The sequence below is a fragment of the Pinus tabuliformis genome, chromosome 6, assembly GCF_031772625.1.
Source record: "Pinus tabuliformis cultivar Carrire ecotype Pingquan chromosome 6, CPIR1, whole genome shotgun sequence".
Taxonomy (NCBI): Eukaryota; Viridiplantae; Streptophyta; class Pinopsida; order Pinales; family Pinaceae; genus Pinus; species Pinus tabuliformis.
The window spans coordinates 1,114,786,936-1,114,805,470 of record NC_142292.1 but is presented as its reverse complement, the minus strand read 5'-3'; the positions used below and the strand labels follow the sequence as shown (position 1 = coordinate 1,114,805,470).

At 41.9% G+C, this 18,535-nt stretch overlaps 1 protein-coding gene across 6 annotated transcripts in view; it reads left to right on the top strand.

The window, feature by feature from the left end:
• Positions 1–18,535, top strand: part of LOC149262796 (F-box/LRR protein) — a 437,604-nt gene that overhangs the window by 206,708 nt on the left and 212,361 nt on the right. For all 6 annotated transcript variants that reach the window (XM_089425227.1, XM_089425226.1, XM_089425229.1 and 3 more), the window contains exon 8: positions 12,334–12,527. In XM_089425227.1, the coding sequence (XP_089281353.1) occupies positions 12,334–12,527 (194 nt within the window). The remainder of the gene's footprint in view (positions 1–12,333; positions 12,528–18,535) is intronic.

The window sequence follows — 18,535 nt, the reverse complement described above, 5'->3', positions numbered from 1 at the left end:
GTCGGGGACAAGTTTCTTGTTCTCGACGCCTCTGGATCTTCTTATCCTCACTATCACATCCTTTTCTAGCACCTGAACATTTGGGTTAGTTTCTTGTTTGGGTGGCGACTACACTTATTCATCCTTTCACAAGAGCATATACTAGGAGAAATCCAAGTAGCGTGGTTAACCCCGCTTCAGATCCTGAATGGTTTCAATCTTTTTACAATAAAGGCCTAGGTGAATTTGTCAAGATTCATGGGACGGTCGGTGAGGATAACTATTACATTGCTAGACTCGACGACGAGATTTGGCCACAATCGGTCAAATTAAGTCGAATCACCCCTTTCATTGATACTTGAAAATGTATTATATACATGTTAGAGTGGGATGCATTACATGTTGATTTTCACATTAGAATTAACATCATATTCTTTTATCATGCTAGATTAGACGCATTTAGATTAAAATTGCATTTTATTTATTTTGATTTTATGGCTCAACATAAGCATGGGTGATCATAAGACACCGCAAAAACATGATGCCCCGTGTCACGTGTGCTTAGTCTTTAATGTGCAGGTAACAGGTCTATGGTCCCAAGAGATTGTTGGTGTTCTCATGACCTCCCTGTTCGAGTACGTTCGTGCACTCTACTAAGAGATCATGTCCCAGTTGGAGCCAAATGTTACCCACCACCTGTGGGTGACACCCATAGGAGAAAATTTTCTCCTAGATTATCTTCATCCGGCAACCAACAACTCCTTCCAACCCTAGATAGCTCGATGTGCCACCATCTCCACCACCTGAGCCAACCATTATGCACCCTTGCCCATCTGTTATGATCGTATGTTTGAAGTTGGGCCTTCCAACCCTGAAGGTATGGCTTTCATTATGTAGTTGAGTATTTTTTCTTACTTATTGTTGATTTTGGGTAGCATCGGATGTGCTCTAGCTCTGAAATTTTGTGGAGGGGCTAGAACAAATGAGATCTCCAGAACCTAGAAATCATTTGGAGAAATTCCACCCGGATGAGGAGTTATTAAAATGATTAATATTTTTAATGGGTTCCTAAGTCTAAACTTAGGAAAATAAAAATATTAATGTGTATTAATAAAAATATGGGTGAGAAGGTTCTAAGTGACAAGGATCAAGCCTCTTTTAATTTTAGCCATTGATTAGAAATTAGATCACGACCGTTGGTTCATCAACAGGAAAAGCATAAGAGGAGTCTTGAGGGTTAGTTGGAGATACACCAAGAGATCAAAGATTTCGATTTTTCTGGGGCGTGGTTTGCTAAGAAAGTCAAGCTAAGTGATCTGAGTTGCAGTGAGAGGGGCAGCTCGGCAGAGGGACTTTATTGCAAGGCCGAGAATACATAGCAGAGAGGCAGAGCAACAACAGGAGAGACAACGCAGCTCTAGAGAGGGCGACGTAGAAGCTAGAGGGGCTGACATAATCCCTTAGAGGCAACGTTGGGGTTTTCTGTGGGGCAGAGAGAGCATCAGTTCAACATATCGACTTCTGAGCAAGGGAGGCTCACTGGGAGGGTGATGCAGCGCCTATAGGAGGTGACACAGTTCCAGCGTAGAGCTTGGAGCAGCCATTGCTGCCCAGCATTGGGAACAACAATTGTCATCTGTGGGTTTGATCATCCAGTTGCTGGATTGCCAAAATATCTGTCTCCAGATAAAGGTACTTCTACCAGGTTTATTCTCTGTTGGGTGGGCCGGATTTGGCACCCTAGTTGTATTCAGAAATCTGCTTAAAAATACAAACCCTCTCTATATGTTGCACCGATTTTCCCGCGTTAGGTTTTTCCGAGGACGATTGTCCAAAAATAGTGGTGTCCCTTGTGTGATTGTCTCAGTTTATTTCATCTCATGATCTGTATGTATGTGTAGGCTGAAATAGTGTTTTCATCGCTATTTAAGTAATTAAATAACTTGTTAAATGTAAAGTACAAGTAGGAGATGATAAACTAGTGATTGCAATAGGATTTTTGATGTGTAGATTTAGAAATTTTCACATGGTATCAGAGCATTGCAAATCATAGGAGATTGAAGGCACCAGCCGAGAAATCCAGAGAGTTTGCTGCGGAAAAGCAGCTGTCCCGAGTGACAACGCTGTTTCAAAGATAGAGGAGCAGCTGCAGGAGTGACACAGAGGCTCACATAGTGCCTACGTCAGCATTTTGAGCCTGCAGAGGGTGACATAGAGCCAGAGAGGAGCCCACGCAGTGACTGCGTTAGTTCTCTGGGCCAGCGTAGAGCCTGAGAGGTTTGAAACAGTCAGTTGCCGGGGCTGGAAGAGCAGAGCAGATTCGATTTGAGGAGCTGGTGGGACGCTGTTTCTATTGGTGCAGAACAGTGTCTATGGCGACAGACACAAGGTAGAGGGAGTCACTGCCTGGACAGATTTTTAGCCATAGAAATCTAGATCCGGGTTGCAACAGCAAAGGAGGATTGGAGAGGAATTGATTCGACAGTTGGCGAGAGGATTTCCGTGAAGGATATCAAGACTCAGAGGGACTCTAGAGGAGCTTGTTCCTTAGAGGTTTTTGCGCAAAAGAAATCCAGATCCAAGTCTTGCTAGATTGAAAATAGGAGAGGGAGAAGAGAACCAATCCTATTTTTTTGAGCAAAGATGGCAATGAATGGGTTGAGGGATCAAGACATGTTGGATGGAGCATCCAATTTTGTCATCTGGAAGGCCAGGATCTTGGAAATCCTAGACAAACATCGCATCAAGGACTATGCCTTGAAGGTAGTTGCTGAGCCGGTCAACGCTGATCCGTTGAAGAAGTATGAGGAGGCCGATGCTAAGGCCAAGTGCATGATCCTAGACGGGGTCAAAGGTCATGTAGTAGCACACATTGTTGAGAAGAACATAGTAAGGGAGATGTGGGAGGTGCTGACCACCTTGTATGAGGGATCTTCCATCCAACGGAAGATGCTATTAGAAAATTAGCTGAGACAGTACTAGATGTAGAAGGGAGAAGAGATCAATCCCTTCCTCCTAAGGTTGCAAGGGATTCGCGACCAGTTGACTTCGTGGGGTCTACACCAGATCCTGAGTTCATGGTCAGGACTGCCCTAAATGCAGTCACCGAGGACTGGGAGACTTTTGTCAAAAGTATCTTGGATAGAGCGACTCTCCCCAGTTGGGCGGAGATGTGGGCAACTCTTCGATAAGAAGAGCTCAGGAGGATGACCAAGACAGGGAGTAGCGGCAAGGGAGCCCAGGTCAAGAAGGAGGAGGATGCATCTCTTGCATTGTCGGGACATCAAGGGCAACATAAGAGAAAGAAGGACATAACCAAGGTTAGATGCTTCAACTGTGGGGAACTGGGACATTATGCCACTCAGTGGCCCTGAAAGAAGGGCCAGGGGGAAGCTTCTAAATCGAAGGCTGTTCCAGCGAAAGCTGACAAGGAAGGCGAGGATGGCGATTGTGCCATGAGTGCTCATGTGCCTCTGGAGAAGAGGTGGGGCGACATGGAGTTATAGTCGAGAGGACTACATGAGGGGCAGGATCCTTGAGGTGCCCAAACTCCTGGATCACATATGGCTACGGGAGCCCTTAATGACAGTAGCAAATGAACGGTGTCGTTTGGAGCGAGGTGTAATGGAGCGACAGTGGCAGAGCTAGAGTGCCAAAGTCTAAGGTAGTGCAGTGGATGTTGTAGCAGTGCGAGAGGCACAGAGCAGTTTGCAGCAGCGCAATGGCAGCAGAGGGTCAACACAGATTAGCAACAGAGATAGCTTCAAGATCACGAGGCATCCATACTGACCAGGATGTCAGATTTTGGGTGAAGTTTCAGTTACTTACTTTTCAGTAACTAAGTTGCAATGCAGCAGTTAGCTGTGGCAGTGCTATGGGCAACACGATGCATCATTTTGAGAGGGAGATGCAGTACAAATGTAGCAGTGGCAGTGGTAGAGTCATAGGCAGCAGTATAGTGGATGAAGGGCAGCAGGCCAAGCATCAACAACACAAAGGACCGATGCAGTGGATCAATGTAGTACTTTTGTTGAGAAGTATTGCTAGAGCATAGTCCTCGCTAAGAGGGAGTGTTGATTTTGGGTAGCATCGGATGTGCTCTAGCTTCGAAATTTTGTGGAGGGGCTAGAACACATGAGATCTCTAGAACCCATAAATTGTTTGGAGAAATTCCACTCGGATGGGGAATTATTAAAATGATTAATATTTTTAATGGGTTCCTAAGTCTAAACTTAGGAGAATAAAAATATTAATGTGTATTAATAAAATTATGGGTGAGAAGGTTCTAAGTTACGAGGATCAAGCTTGTTTTAATCTTAGCCGTTGATTAGAAATTAGATCATGACCGTTGATTCATCAACAGGAAAGGTATAAGAGGAGGCTTGAGGGTCCGTTGGGGATACACCAAGAGATCAAAGAGTTTGATTTTTCTGGGGCGTGGTTTGCTGAGAAAGTCGAGCTAAGTGATTTGAGTTGCAGTGAGAGGGGCATTTCAGCAGAGGGACTTTAGTCCAAGGCCGAGAATACATAGCAGAGAGGTAGAGCAGCAACAGGAGAGATGATGCAACTCCATAGAGGGTGACGCAGAAGCTAGAGGGGCTGACGCAGTCTCCTAGAGGCAGCATTGGGGTTTTCTGTGGGGCAGACAGAGCATCAGTTCAACATATTGACTTCTGAGCAAGGGAGGCTCACTGGGAGGGTGACGTAGCTCCTAGAGGAGGTGACCTAGTTCCAGCGCAGAGCTTGGAGTAGCCATCGCTACCCATCACTGGGAACAACAATTGTCATCTGTGGGGTTTGATCATCCAGTTGCTGGATTGCCAAAATATCTGTCTCCGGATAGAAGTACTTTTGCCAAGTTTATTCTCTTTTTGGTGAGCTAGATTTGGCACCCTAGTTGTATTTATAAATCTGCTTAATAATACAAACCCTCTATATGCTGCACCGGTTTTCCCACATTAGGTTTTTTCGGGGACGATTGTGTTAAATTGGCAACTAGGGCCAAACTCCATGTGGGTCAGCTTATTTATGGCAGCTGATATTTTTATTGGATCCCTCTCGTTGAGAGGTGTAGGATTGATCTAAAGATCATCCGATTCCGATAAGTATTTATGGAGATATGAATTTATTTAGATTATGGAATTATCATCTAGCCGACCAGCAACTTGAGTAGGCTCAGAAGCCCAATAGACGTGTCTATTCATCACCTACACGTTAGTATAAATAGAAGAGGATTTGAAGTCATTTGTAACTCACCTCAAGCGATCTCATCTCCTCTCCATGTCTTGGGTTTTTGGAGAAGGAGATACACTATGGATTACACTGGCCTAATATGATGATGCCCTAATGGAGAACACAACCATAACTATGCAGGCATATAAGGATGATCTACGTTCTGATATGCATGCCCTAAATCTAAGCACAGCTATGGAGGAGAAGCCACAAGAATATGGAACCACGTTCATATATATGCAGTCATGAAGGAAGTGAAACCCTACGCCGTTCGTGGAAACATATAAACTGGAATACGCACAGTAATACACGCAGGTGGATACGCAACAAATATACGCACAAAATTACACGCAGGTCTTCATGAATGGTTATAGGATGGGCTGTCATAGTTATATATATATTTACACTGGAAATGAGCCGCAGTAATGCAGTAGTATCTACACGCTGTTCTTGATCAGGACGATGGCCATGATATAATACCATCTACACACTGTTCATGATCAGGAAATGATATAACGCATATGGATACACTGGGCAGTCATATATACGCTGCAGTCATGGTTAAACGCTGGGCAACAATGAATACACGCTGTAAAGGTAAATGTTGTGCAGTCATGGTCAAGTCATATACGCATATGGGAATGAAGCTATAGTGGTCACACAGTCATCGCAGTTAGCAATATACGCAGCAAACACTACGTGGATGGAACGCAGTCATGCCCTGGCTTATACGTGGATATCATACGATGGCGTGGATGGAACGCACTGTCACACCTTACCACGCAGTCAAGGGTATACGCTGTGTATGAAAGTCAAGGCAGCACATATGAACGCAGTCAAGGGTATACGCTGTGTATAAAAGTCAAGGCACCACATATGAACGCAGTCAAGGGTATACTCTGTGTATGGAAGTCAAGGTAGCACATATGAACGCAGTCAAGGGTATCCCTGAGCAAACCCTATACGGAAAATAATGGGACTGCGTAGAGTATTGCGTGGAACTATAGCCTAGTTGCTTTGCTAGGCTGCAAGCCATAGCAAGCAGCTAAGGCTGATGTGCATATGGCTGTATGATGAAGCATCATGAAGTTATAACAGCAACATTATGAGCAGCATGATGGGCAGCATAGGTGCATGATGACATGGAGCATGGACAGCAGCATGATCAATGAGATCATGGACATGAAGAGAAGCATGATGATAATCATGATTAGTGCAACATATGCAGTGGTGTAGCAAGTGGACCAAGATGCAGCACTACGATAGGTGAAGCCGTCACCTTGAGAATCAGTTGAAGCAGAATGTCTCCAGCGATCTCATCGTTATACGAAATGATCTATGCTAGATCTAAATAAGTCAAAGTGTTGACTTCTGTTGTAAATGTACTATCTCTCTCTCTCTTTCTCTGCTGAACTTTGAAGAACATAAAAGAAGAATTGATCAAGGGTTTCCCCACACGTTGTGGGGTTTGTCCTTGGCTCGCGCCACATCTTGTGTCCTCTTGTCTTCTGCGATTTATATTCATGTTTTATCTGCAGTTTACTTTATTGCTGATGTGATTGCTAATATGGAAAAGAAATTAAATAAATTGCTCTAACATAGAACATACCTAAAATTAACAGATTGTCCAAAAACAACGGTGTCCCTTGTGTGATTGTCTCAGTTTATTTCAGTTCATGATCTATATGTATGTGTAGGCTGCAATAATGTTTTCATCGCTATTTAAGTAATTAAATAACTTGTTAAATATAAAGAACAAGTAGGAGATGATAAACTAGTGATTGCAGTAGGATTTCTGATGTGTTAGATTCATAAATTTTCACACTTATCATGGACACATCTAGGCATGGATTAGTGAGGGGGTTTACCGGAAAGGATGGGCTTGGTTTGTACTCTTGTCCCCTTCTCCAACTTGGTGGCTAACCGTGTATACTAGTCTCGTGGGGTCTCCTTTATTGGCTACTAGATTTAGGAGTGGAATTACATGTGAAATACCGATTTTGGTTACATGATCCCACTTCCCGACTCCACATACATCACTCCCCTTTCCTCATTATAACCCCTTTTCACATATTTCTCATCCGGGCCCACATTTGAGCCTTGGAGTTAGCCTCCCCTCCCCTTGTCCAAACTTTGGGTCAGGCCCGGAACGATGTCCCAGAGGTTGATGTAACGAAAAAGAAAGAAAAAAGCATGGTTTGGCCACTCTCAACAGGATGTGTACCATAAAATGCAAAAGATGTCTGAGACATACAAATTTGGCATGTGGGCAAAAGCCAACATGAGCTCTACCCCTATCATCTTGGCCATCACCCTAGTTCCTAGGGCCCCTCATATTGGTCGCTTGCATCATTAAGGAACCCATGATTGCCCCAACCCCTGGTGGGCAATGAACTGCCCAACTTTAATGGGGGAATCACTACTATATCTTACACATCATGCTCTCATTCCCTGGAGCCCCGAGCAATTATAAAATAAAAATCAATAAAAGGCAAAAGGCATATGAAGAAGGGTGGAAAAACAAAGGCCGTGTAACTCATGTACCACGATTGCTCCCTCCTACATCTGTACACCTAAGTGTGCGCATCCATCATCCTAGCTACCCTTGTACCATGGCATGCAACTTGGAGCCTTCCCTTGATGCCCCACTTTGTTCCATCATTATGTCACATGACACCAGCTATATGACGAATATACCATGGACCTATCACTCCCTTGAAGGTTGAGACCACTTAATAGGGTCCTTGATTAACCCCCTTCTTGAACTTAGAGACACCTGTACACTCTAAAGCCCATTATGGAAGAACATGCCACTATGAAATGCCCACTTGGTTCCATGATTTGTAAGCTCACTTGCTCAATTGCACTATTGAATTTTTGTACTGGAAGGCAAGGAGACACATTGGATCTTATACATGATTGCAGGTTGGTCTTCATCTTGAAGTTTGGTCTCCCTATACGGGGTCCAAGCCCTCTAGAGGGTCATATTGGCATTTGTAGGGTGTGCATTGTGAGCCATAGGCCTCCACTATAGCAGAGAGCAGATAGCCATGCCATGGGATCCTTCAACACCACTCATTGCTTGCTTGTGTTCCATTTATTTGATGATGATGATGCCCCTAGACCACCTTGCCCAGCCGGCTACGTACTTGCACCACACGGTTGGAAGTTGATCTAGGGCCCAGATGAGGTTGTGTCTTAGCATGGGAGACAAAGGGAGGGCTTGCATCATTGTTCCAACCCTTGCAGACGGGGTACATGCTTGTTCGATTCCGTTGGAGACTCATGAGGATGATTTTGTGCCGCCATAGGCACTTTGGGGAACCAGGTGCTTGGGGATTAAGGGGCCACCCTCTTCATCATTATTTTTGGAGCCCTTCTGCTCATTTTGTGACACATTGGATTCCATTTGGCCTCCCAACGACCCTCCTAGCTACTTGTCTATCATTTCGGCCCTATTAAGAGGCCTATTTTCCATATTATAGAGCTATTTTGGTGGGCTTGTCACCAAAGGGTTATTATTTGTACATTATTTTATTATTAGGGGCATCATTAGGGCTAATTAGGCAAGTTGAATCCCTTAGAGGATCATATATATTGATGAGAGGTTCATTTGATCTCTCATCATCACTCGGATTTGTATCTTTCTCTTCTTGAGAATTTTGTACCACCTATTGATGGACGAATTGGAGGATCTTTGATGCATTTTGATGTTTGGATTATTGCTATTCTATTTTGGAGCTTCTCTCTTGCAAATATGATGGATGGATATAATCTTTTTGTCATGTAAGTGCTTCTTTTTTGCCAATTATTTCATGTAATTTGTCTAATGTGTGGAAAGCTATGCTAGGTTATTGTTGTACCTTAATTGTTGATACAAAATTTATAAACACATTGTAATCTTGGCTCGTTGTATACATTACTCATCTTGACAAGGAGATCGAACTATTCCTAGGGGTGGGCTAAATATTTACACCTTGAAACTCCATTAATTTTCACCATGAAGTATAAATCCTTGTTGCTACCTTGTAGCTGCTTCTCTAAGGCATGCAAAGTTGCAATAAGACTCCTTGATAGAGTGAAATTCCTAGATCAAAATCTCTTTGACTCCATTCTCCTCAATAGGCAAGGCATTGGTTTACAAGTCATTGGTTATAAACTCTTCTCATTTCTTAAATTTTTAATCCCTAACCGTAGAGGTCTCCTAGGGCATCAAATGAAATTCATTTGAGCCATTCATTTTGAGAGCAAGTTGGATGACACTTGCTTTGGGATTTTCTCTTGGTTCTCACAAATTTTGACGCATTTTCCACAACTAGATTTCGAGATATTCCAAGCCCTAGCTCCAAAATCGTTCTTTTTTTAGGTTTCCTTGGTTGATGGCTTCCTCAAGGGTCATTGCATTACCATTCAAGCGGAATCCACATTTCATTGATCCTTTTCTTCTCCCTTGCTTGGTCTAGATCTTTTGTTTGAAGTTTTACCCAAAGCCCTAGACTTTGCTTGGGTCCTCTTGGGCTTCTTTGTGGTCCCATACCCTCATCATCCATTACTTTTCAAGGCCACCTAGGAAGTTTTCTTCCCTTAGGAATCTTAAGTCTAGGGCACCCGTTATCAAGAAAACTATCTCTAATCCCTAGGTCAAGGCCTCCTTTGAGCCTTTCTTGGTGAGCCCCACACCTTTCTTCTAAAGCAAGAAAACATTATCATTTGAGTCTCTCCTGTGAATGGGCCCTAGAAATCACTGCTTATCCAATCATTGAGTTATCATTCATAGTGATTTCCCTCATATCGGGACTCCCATCGGTGAAAGTCTGTAAAGAGCAGGGGATATCGACTGAGGTGATAGTGGGTCCTTGTCCCATTGTTGCCACTTGATCTAGTAGTAGTCCCATAGGAACCCCTTCTAGGACCCCTGCTAAATTGAGCGGTAACAAGCAGATCTCGAATATCAGACTTCAGATCACAATGATAATACGCATATCTCAAATACCAGACTTCAGATCACGTTTATACTAAGCAGATCTCGAACCTCTGACTTCATATCATAAATATAATGAGCAGATCTCTAATCACTGTTTTCAGATCATAAATGTAATGAGTTAATCTACAGATCTCGGACCACTTCACATAAGAGAGCAGATGAGTGAGGTATGTGTATTTCAATTGCATTCAAAGGAGAGTGGATTAACCTCTCTATATAGGCATCATGTGATCCAAATGAGTGACTTTCTTGGCAAGCCAACTAGCCATCATGTGATCTGAATGAGAGAGTTTCAAGGCAAGCCAACTAGCCATCATGTGATCCGAATGAGAGAGTTTCAAGGCAAGCCAACTAGCCATCATGTGATCCGACTTAGTGAGTTTCTAGCCATCATGTGATCCGACTTAGCACTTGTGGAGCCACTTGAAAATATAAATAAAATAATAATTTTCTTCTTTCCAAAAATACATTTTGACCAAATCAAAAGCATGAAGAACATGCTAGAAACAATAATAATTTTTTTCTTCTCAAGTACAATGATAATTATGAAGACTGACCATAGCTACATAGTCTTCAACACTACTGAAGTACAGTGCCACAGAAGATTTGCATACCACAGTACCATAGGGAATTCACATATCTTAGAGCCACAGGAAATTCACATACCACAGAGCCACAGGAAATTCGTATACCACAAAGCCATAGCGAACTCGCATGCCACAGAGCCACAGGAAATTTACATGCCACAGAGCCACAGGAAATTCGCAGTGCACAGAGCCACAAGAAATTCGCATCATCACCACAGGAAGCTCAGATTGTCACAGAAATATATTGCCTCAGAAAGCTCAGATTTTTCTCTTCTGAACAAATGATCCGAATGAGTGCCAAATGGTGGAGTAAAGGTGCCGATATATAGTAGTTATTTCTATGTCTGAAAAGGTGTCTCTAGGGGCTGAGCTGACCTGACATCTGGAGGGTCGATTTGGCAGTTGGGTATTGACCAAAAGACATAAAATTTAATTTTCTTTTTCTTTAAAATTTCCAAATAAGACATGACAAAAATAATTTTCTCTTTGACTCGAATGAATTCTTTTTGACTCTTTACAAGATCATGATTATGAAGACCGAACCTAGGGACAACTTCAACAGTTTAAGGAAGAGGACATAAGAGTCCACTCTATAGACCCTTCTGCTTTTAGTTTCAGCTTTCATGTAAATATTCTATTGTTAATATCAGACACATTTTCTAAAAACGAAATGCAACCCAAGAACGAGTGAGATATACTTGACATGGTGCCCACTGGCAATAGGCTAAAGAATGAGTCACTTGTCTGTTTGAGTGAGGATGTCACAAATGACTTGAGTGTGTATTTATAAACAACTGAAGAGGTAGGGTTCCCTCACAAAGAGGGGCTATGGGCCCACATAATGGCTTTGTTGGTCTTAACTGTGTAGGTATATATTATGTTAGGGTTGACTAGGTTGGCTTTAATCTCAAACCTAGAAATACAGTTGTACGCAATAATAATGGTTATAAAGTAAGTTCAACCATGGCCGTATGTAAGTTTACACCATCATTTCAATAACTGTGTTAACCCAAGAGTTGATGACAAAATTTGAAAATGTTCAGTTGAAGAAGAATTGTGCAGTTAATAAACCCCACTATTGATTGTTGGAAGGCATGGAACTAGTGGTGTTGTTGGATCTGTTCAAACTTGAGAAACCCCTGTGGCCATTGCTAGTATTTGTTCTCAACATTATAATTTGAGTTTGATTGGAGCTATATTAGGTTGCTTTTCTCTGCAAGCCATATTTGACCTTTTTCTCTTGTTTACTTGGCTGTGTGCATGCTCATGTATTGTGGGTGGTGAGAGAGGAAGAGAGAATTATTTATTGGGCCTCTCTCATTAATGGTATTAATGCCAATAGACCAACAACATGATTCATAATAATGTTCAAAGAACTTGAGACAAACTGTTCTGTTTACATAGCAGATTCATTGTCCACGTAAACACAAGTACACAAGTTGTCTTATGTCTGTTTTTGCCCCTCTTACAGCTTTCCATCATGCATTTGATTTTAATTTGATTGAGTATCTTATCATTTATTTACCAGCAATAATGGGATTTATTTTGCAGATTGTGGAAGTTACTACTTCAGCCCTGCTGTCTCAGCAGGATTAGCAGCTGCAGGTCCTATCTACAAGGCAGTATCTGTAAAGATTTCCAAAGATGCCGTGAGTAAGGAAACCTCTACATGGCTTACTTGTAGGAAGGAAGGAGTCTTGGCAGAACTTGATGGTCAGTCTGTACTAGATGACTTGGATAATGAGGTTTGTGAATGCAAAATTTCCTTCCACCATTTCCTTCACTTATGAAGCATGTAATTCACTGTTACGTTCTGATCCCAGCAAAGAAGTCAAAATGCCAATTAGAGGGACAATTAATAGGAATAAACATAAATGGTAGTTGTCCTTTACTGAATGAACACATGGTTGAAGGGTTGAAATGAAGGCCTGACAGGTTACCTAACATATGGTGTTGAGCGGAGCCAATGTATATTCTATTCCCAAAACTTTCTTTAATGGCATGGATCAAAGTATATTTCCTAGGTTGATTTTACTCATGGAGTGAAGCCAACGTGGAGGCTAATTCAAATCAAAACCCTTTTAGAGAACAATCATGTTGTAGTGGTTATATATACAGAATATATACAACAGCTAAATTGTAACAAGGTAAGGGAAATTTGTTGAACCTGCTTTAAAAACTGGCATACAGTCTTAGATTAACTTGTGGCACCACCAATGGCAATTGATGACTGGAAGGCCAAAGAAAAATTGCGGGCTGATTGATGGGATCACAAAGTGTTCAATTGGCTTGTTGCCAAACCACAAAGGGTCATCATCTTGGTTGGAAGAATGAGAGGAGGACAAATTGACCTACTTTGCCAAACTGGTGCATAAGGCAAGCATGCATGCATACTTATGTACAACTCTCATCATTTTATTGTAATTTATTTGTTATGACCTGTGATTTATGAGATTTGATTTGAAATCCTGATCAACTTGAGCAAATGGCACTTACACTGCCTTATCCTAAAGTGAATAAATGTATTCACTTTTAATCTAAACTGTATCAAATAGAGGCTAGGTATTCATCGAATTAAAAATCCCTGGATTTGAAAATTATGGTCATTTCAAAAATATATTAGATGGATGTTTTCCAAAATCATGATTGCTAAAGGCTATTAGGTGGGTCAAGAGGCTTGTACTTGTCCTTCACTAGATGTATATGCTTGAAGGGGTGACTTTCATTAGAATTGGGACTCGTTTGCCTACATGCTCTGACATGAAGGCCCAACAGATTACTTAATAGATGGTGTTGATGTAATGTACCAACACTAAAGTGTACAAAATTTCTTCAATTTAAACAATAGCTGTAACAGACATTTTACAAACAGTTTGTATGCTAATTCTGTAATAAACCCAAAATTTGCAATTTTGCTACAGCAAAGCATGTTCAGAAATTTCTACAAACATTTAGTGAATAAACTGGAAACCATTCTATGGCCATTAATTATGCTCATAAAATTTCATCCCAACAGGAGTATTTGTCATTCAAACAATTGGAAATTGTCTTTACAAAATAGAGGAACCTGGGAATTAATTTCTGAAGTTGTTCCACCAGATTTGAGCCTCCTGGAAGTGAACTCGGCCTCACATGTACAAGCAGCTCGATCCCATGGAAATTTTCCCACCAACTCGGCCTGCTGGAAATGACCGAGCTCCACCAAAATGTACTCTGCCCTCCTTGCAAATCTGAGAATGAAACTCGGCCCTCTGCAATTGAGAATTTCAGCCCTCTCCCACACCCCTGGAAATGGTAACTCGGCCCACTATAAGGAATTTGACCTCTAGTAGAAAATTTTGGCCCACACACAAATTCGGCCCTTGGAAATGTCACTGTTTGGCCCCAATCAAATTCAGCCCGCACTCCCAAAAAATTTGGCCCAAGGGAATTGAATAATTTTGACCCACACAAAAAGTGTGCTCAACCTCTCAAGAAGACTGACAACTCGGCCCTGGAGATTTATGAACTCGGCCTCCTGGAGCAAGTGGCAATTTGGCCCCTTCAGAGAGTCAATTTTTCGGCTTCTGTAAAGAATTTGGCCCTGTTCTGTGAATTCTTCTCCTGCAAATAAAATTTTAGCTTTGGAACTCCTGTAAGAAAATGGCAATCAGTCCAGCAAATAAACCCAACTGGGGCGGCAAGGTATTCCACCGAAATTGGGGGTCCAGCTAGGGTGACAATTAGATTCACCCAAACTGGGTGGAGAGTTTCCCTTGAAACACTCCGGGTGAAGTCACTTGAGCTTCTTCAGCTGTAATTAGAAAATGGTCAGTTGGAATTCTTAAAATATGAGACCCTTTCCCTTTTTATAATTTCCTTTCATGGGTCCCCCTTTTTTAAAATTTAAAATTGAGTTGACCTGTTTGCCACCTTTTTACCAAAATATAGAATATAAAAATTACCCTTTGCCACCCTTTTTGCAAAATTGGTCAAAATTGTCAAAGATGGATAAAATATGTCACTGTTCAAAATGGTAGGGACATTATAGTCCTCCCTGCCAAAAATTGCTTGTCCTCAAGCAATTTAAGTCTTGGATGTTGTAAAATATGCCCCCCCTCCCATGTAGCATCCTCTAGGAGTAAATCCTTCCACCACACAAGATCTTCCTTGATAATTCTGCTTCTCAATCTTCTCTCCCGTACCTCCATTATCTCCTCTGTAATTAGCTTTAGATGCCCCTCTTCATCCAAGGGAGGTAACTTAGATGAAGTAGTAATCTGCTGCCCCACAACCTTCTTCAGGCGGGATACATGGAAGACATTGTGGATCTTGCTCCCTTCCGGAAGCTCTAGCTCATATGCCACTTCAACTACCCTTCTGACGACCCTTTAAGGCCCATAAAACCGAGGCTTGAGTTTCTCTATGCCCTCCTGCTTAAGAGAAGATTGTCTGTGAGGCTGCAAGCGCAAATAAACTAGGTATCCCACCTCGAAACTTCTCTCTACCTTGTGTCAATCTGCATAAAACTTCTGCCTATTCTGTGCTGTGCATAGGTTGTCCTTTAGTGCTTTGAGGATATCTTGGCACTCTTGGACCCAATCTTTGGCTGTTGGGGCCCGACTATTACCAAATGCCATATCAACAAATGATAATGCATCATAATCGTACAATGCTCTAAATGGCGACATCCCAATTGACATCTGGTATGAAGTGTTGTAACAATATCTGCCCAAGTGCAACCACTTCACCCACTCTCTCTGCTTCCTTGCTATATAATTCCTCAAGCATGTAATATCTCAAACGGAAAATTTGACCAATTTTCCGAATTTCAACTCACAAATGCTTCAGACAAAATTTAATTCAATTAACAGAAGATTGCCATGTAAAATATAACCAATAGAGTTCAGCAACACAATAACATGACAAACAGAAAATGATCTCAGCTTTTATTATAATAGATAAATTGGAGCTACATGCATGTACAACCGAAATAGCTGAGATGAGAGCTGGCCTCCAAGATAATCTGCTCCAATACTGTAGGGGCCCTCCACCAAAATGACATGAACTACACTGCCAAGCTCTCCTGTGAATTCGGGATGAATTCACCAAGGGGAGATGGGTACTTCCTCAATCTCACTGAATCACCGGAGGTTTCGTCCTGGGGCTACAATGAAGTAGAGAACCAGGTTCTCAAACCTCTCATACAAGACAATGCTCAAACCCAAGATGTCGCCTAATGGTCTCCTCTTCCTCTTTTTATAGATTTGATGGACCCCTCTAGAAGCTCCTATATTATTATTATTTTAATCATTGAGCACATTTCCCTTAATTAAAATATTCTTTTTAATGTGGGAAAATGGTAAATTGGCCACCATGCCTCCTCAGGCCATTGAAAATCACTTCTAACTATCCCATCTTGTAGATCTTCTCGTTCCAGTTCCAATGAGCTATTACACTAAGGTGTTTTGCAAAGTATTCCTTCTGAAATGCCACCTTAAGCGTAACTAATTGAGTCAGGCCCATTAAAAACTCTTTTTTGAAATTTGTTGGAATGCAATGGAACAAAAGGTAAATTGTGCGGATGATGGAATATACCAAACGAATGCCATCAAACCTCATAAAAACTCCTCAAAACCCCTCCAAAGGCCCTTGAGCCCGTTGATGATGCTAACCCGCACCTATGGCCTGTCTGCCCCCAACTCTTAAAGTGCATTCTAATCATGCCATAAGGAACACCAGAAAAAGGAACATCAAAAAGTACTCCTCGAGCCATTTGTTTACTATCTTCGTCTGTCCATCCGTTGGTGGGTGATAGCTTGTACTCGGGATGCACTTTGTCCCTACCAAACGAAATAGCTCATGCCCGAATCCAATCATGAATCTACTGTCATGATCACCTATGGACTTGGGCAGACCATGCAACTTGAAAATCTCCTTAAAGAACAACTTTGCCACATGGGGTGTTGAACTCCTAGAAGAAATCACAAAGAAGTGGGCATACTTAGTCAGCTGGTCCACCACTACATTCACACAGTCGTTGTTCTGTATTGAAGGAAACCTCGTGATGAAGTCCATAGAAATACTCTCCCACTTCTGCTCGAGAATAGGGAGTGGCTGCAACAGTCTTGCTGGGTGCATATGTTCATCCTTGTTCTGTTGACAGACGCTACACTCACACACATACCTCCAAACATCCTCCTTGAGGCCCTTCCAAGAGAACCTCTCCCTGATTTCCCTGTAAGTTTTGAGATAACTCGAATGGCCTGCTAGTGGGGAATCATGTGCTGCCTATATCACCTTGTTCTTTAGCTGTGACTCTGGCACCAAGTAAATCCCATCCTTATAATAAATAATGTCCTGCACCACTCTGTATTTGCTGTCTACTATCTGCCCATCTAAGATTTCACAAGCCATCCTGTTCTTAGAGTACTCTATCAGCGGTTGGGACTTCCAGTCCAAGGTAGTGTCCATGAAAGAGTATGCCATAGACCTCTTGGAAAGTGCATCAACAACCACATTGTTTTTCCTTTTGACATAATCTTGAAATCATATGCTTGTACCTTGCTCATCCATTTTTGCTGCCGGTCATTCAACTGTTAGTTTTTGTAGCATCATATGTGTTCTAGCCATGAAATTTGGTGGAGAGGCTAGAATACATGTATTTCCAAAACCCAGAAATCATTTATGGAAATTCCACCTAGAGACGACTTAATTAAAATAATTAATCAGTTTTTAATATTTCCTAAGTCTAAACTTAGGAAATATGATTAATTAAAGGGTATTAATTAAGTAATGGTGAGAATCTTCTAGAAAAAGACTTGGATCGAGTTCTAGTTAATCTTAGCCATCGATTAAGTTTTAAGTGAGGCAGTTGATGTCTCAACAAGAGAATATAAGAAGAAACTCGATGGGGCTTGTAGAACAGACACCAACAGTTCGATTTTATTAACAGATCGATTTCCTGAGTAGCAGCGTTGAGTTGCTGGAGAGAGAGCTAGTGAGCTCGAAGCAGTGAGAGAGGGGCAAGGATAGTAAGGCTGGAGGAAGTTTTTCCAGTTCTAGTGAGTGCACTGCAGAGAGGCAGTAAGTGCCACAGAGAGGCAACGTAGAGCCAGCAATGCTTCAGAGGGGATTCCGTGTTTTGCTGGGGAGAAGCAGTGATTCAGTGCGAGAAGCCAGAGAGAGTCTGGAGGCAAGGAGGATCCATCTTCCAGACAACAGTTGATCAAATAGTGAGAGGGGAAGAAGTTCTGAGTTGTGAGGACGCAGTGACTGCGTAGAGGCAACAAAAGAGTAGCTCAACTTGAGCCAAGGTCAATGTCAGATCGGCTGTGAGAGTGAGATTTTTTCTCACTAGATTTATTGTCAGTCATTTTTCTGTATGGATTGCTAGATTTGAGCATCCATAGTCTTGTACTCAGATTTACTACTGCATAATATTAAAACCCTCAGCTGCTACACCGGTTTTCCTGAGTTGGGTTTTTCCGGGGACTTAGTCCAAAAGTAACTGTGTATTTTTGTGTATGTGCACCTATTCTTCCAGCATTTTTATTTCATCCACAGTATTTATTTTGTTAGATCTAAGACTTTTGTGATCCATAATTTAGAAACCAGTCTTTCGGATTAATCACATTGCAAGGATTGGGTCAATGTTTCGAACCAACTAATGGGGTTCATCCTTAGAAGTTAGGACAAGGTGAGAAATCTACCGATCTGAGAGAATAAATAGCAAGGGTGCATCATGGTACAGAGTCAGCCATTCAGAATTAGC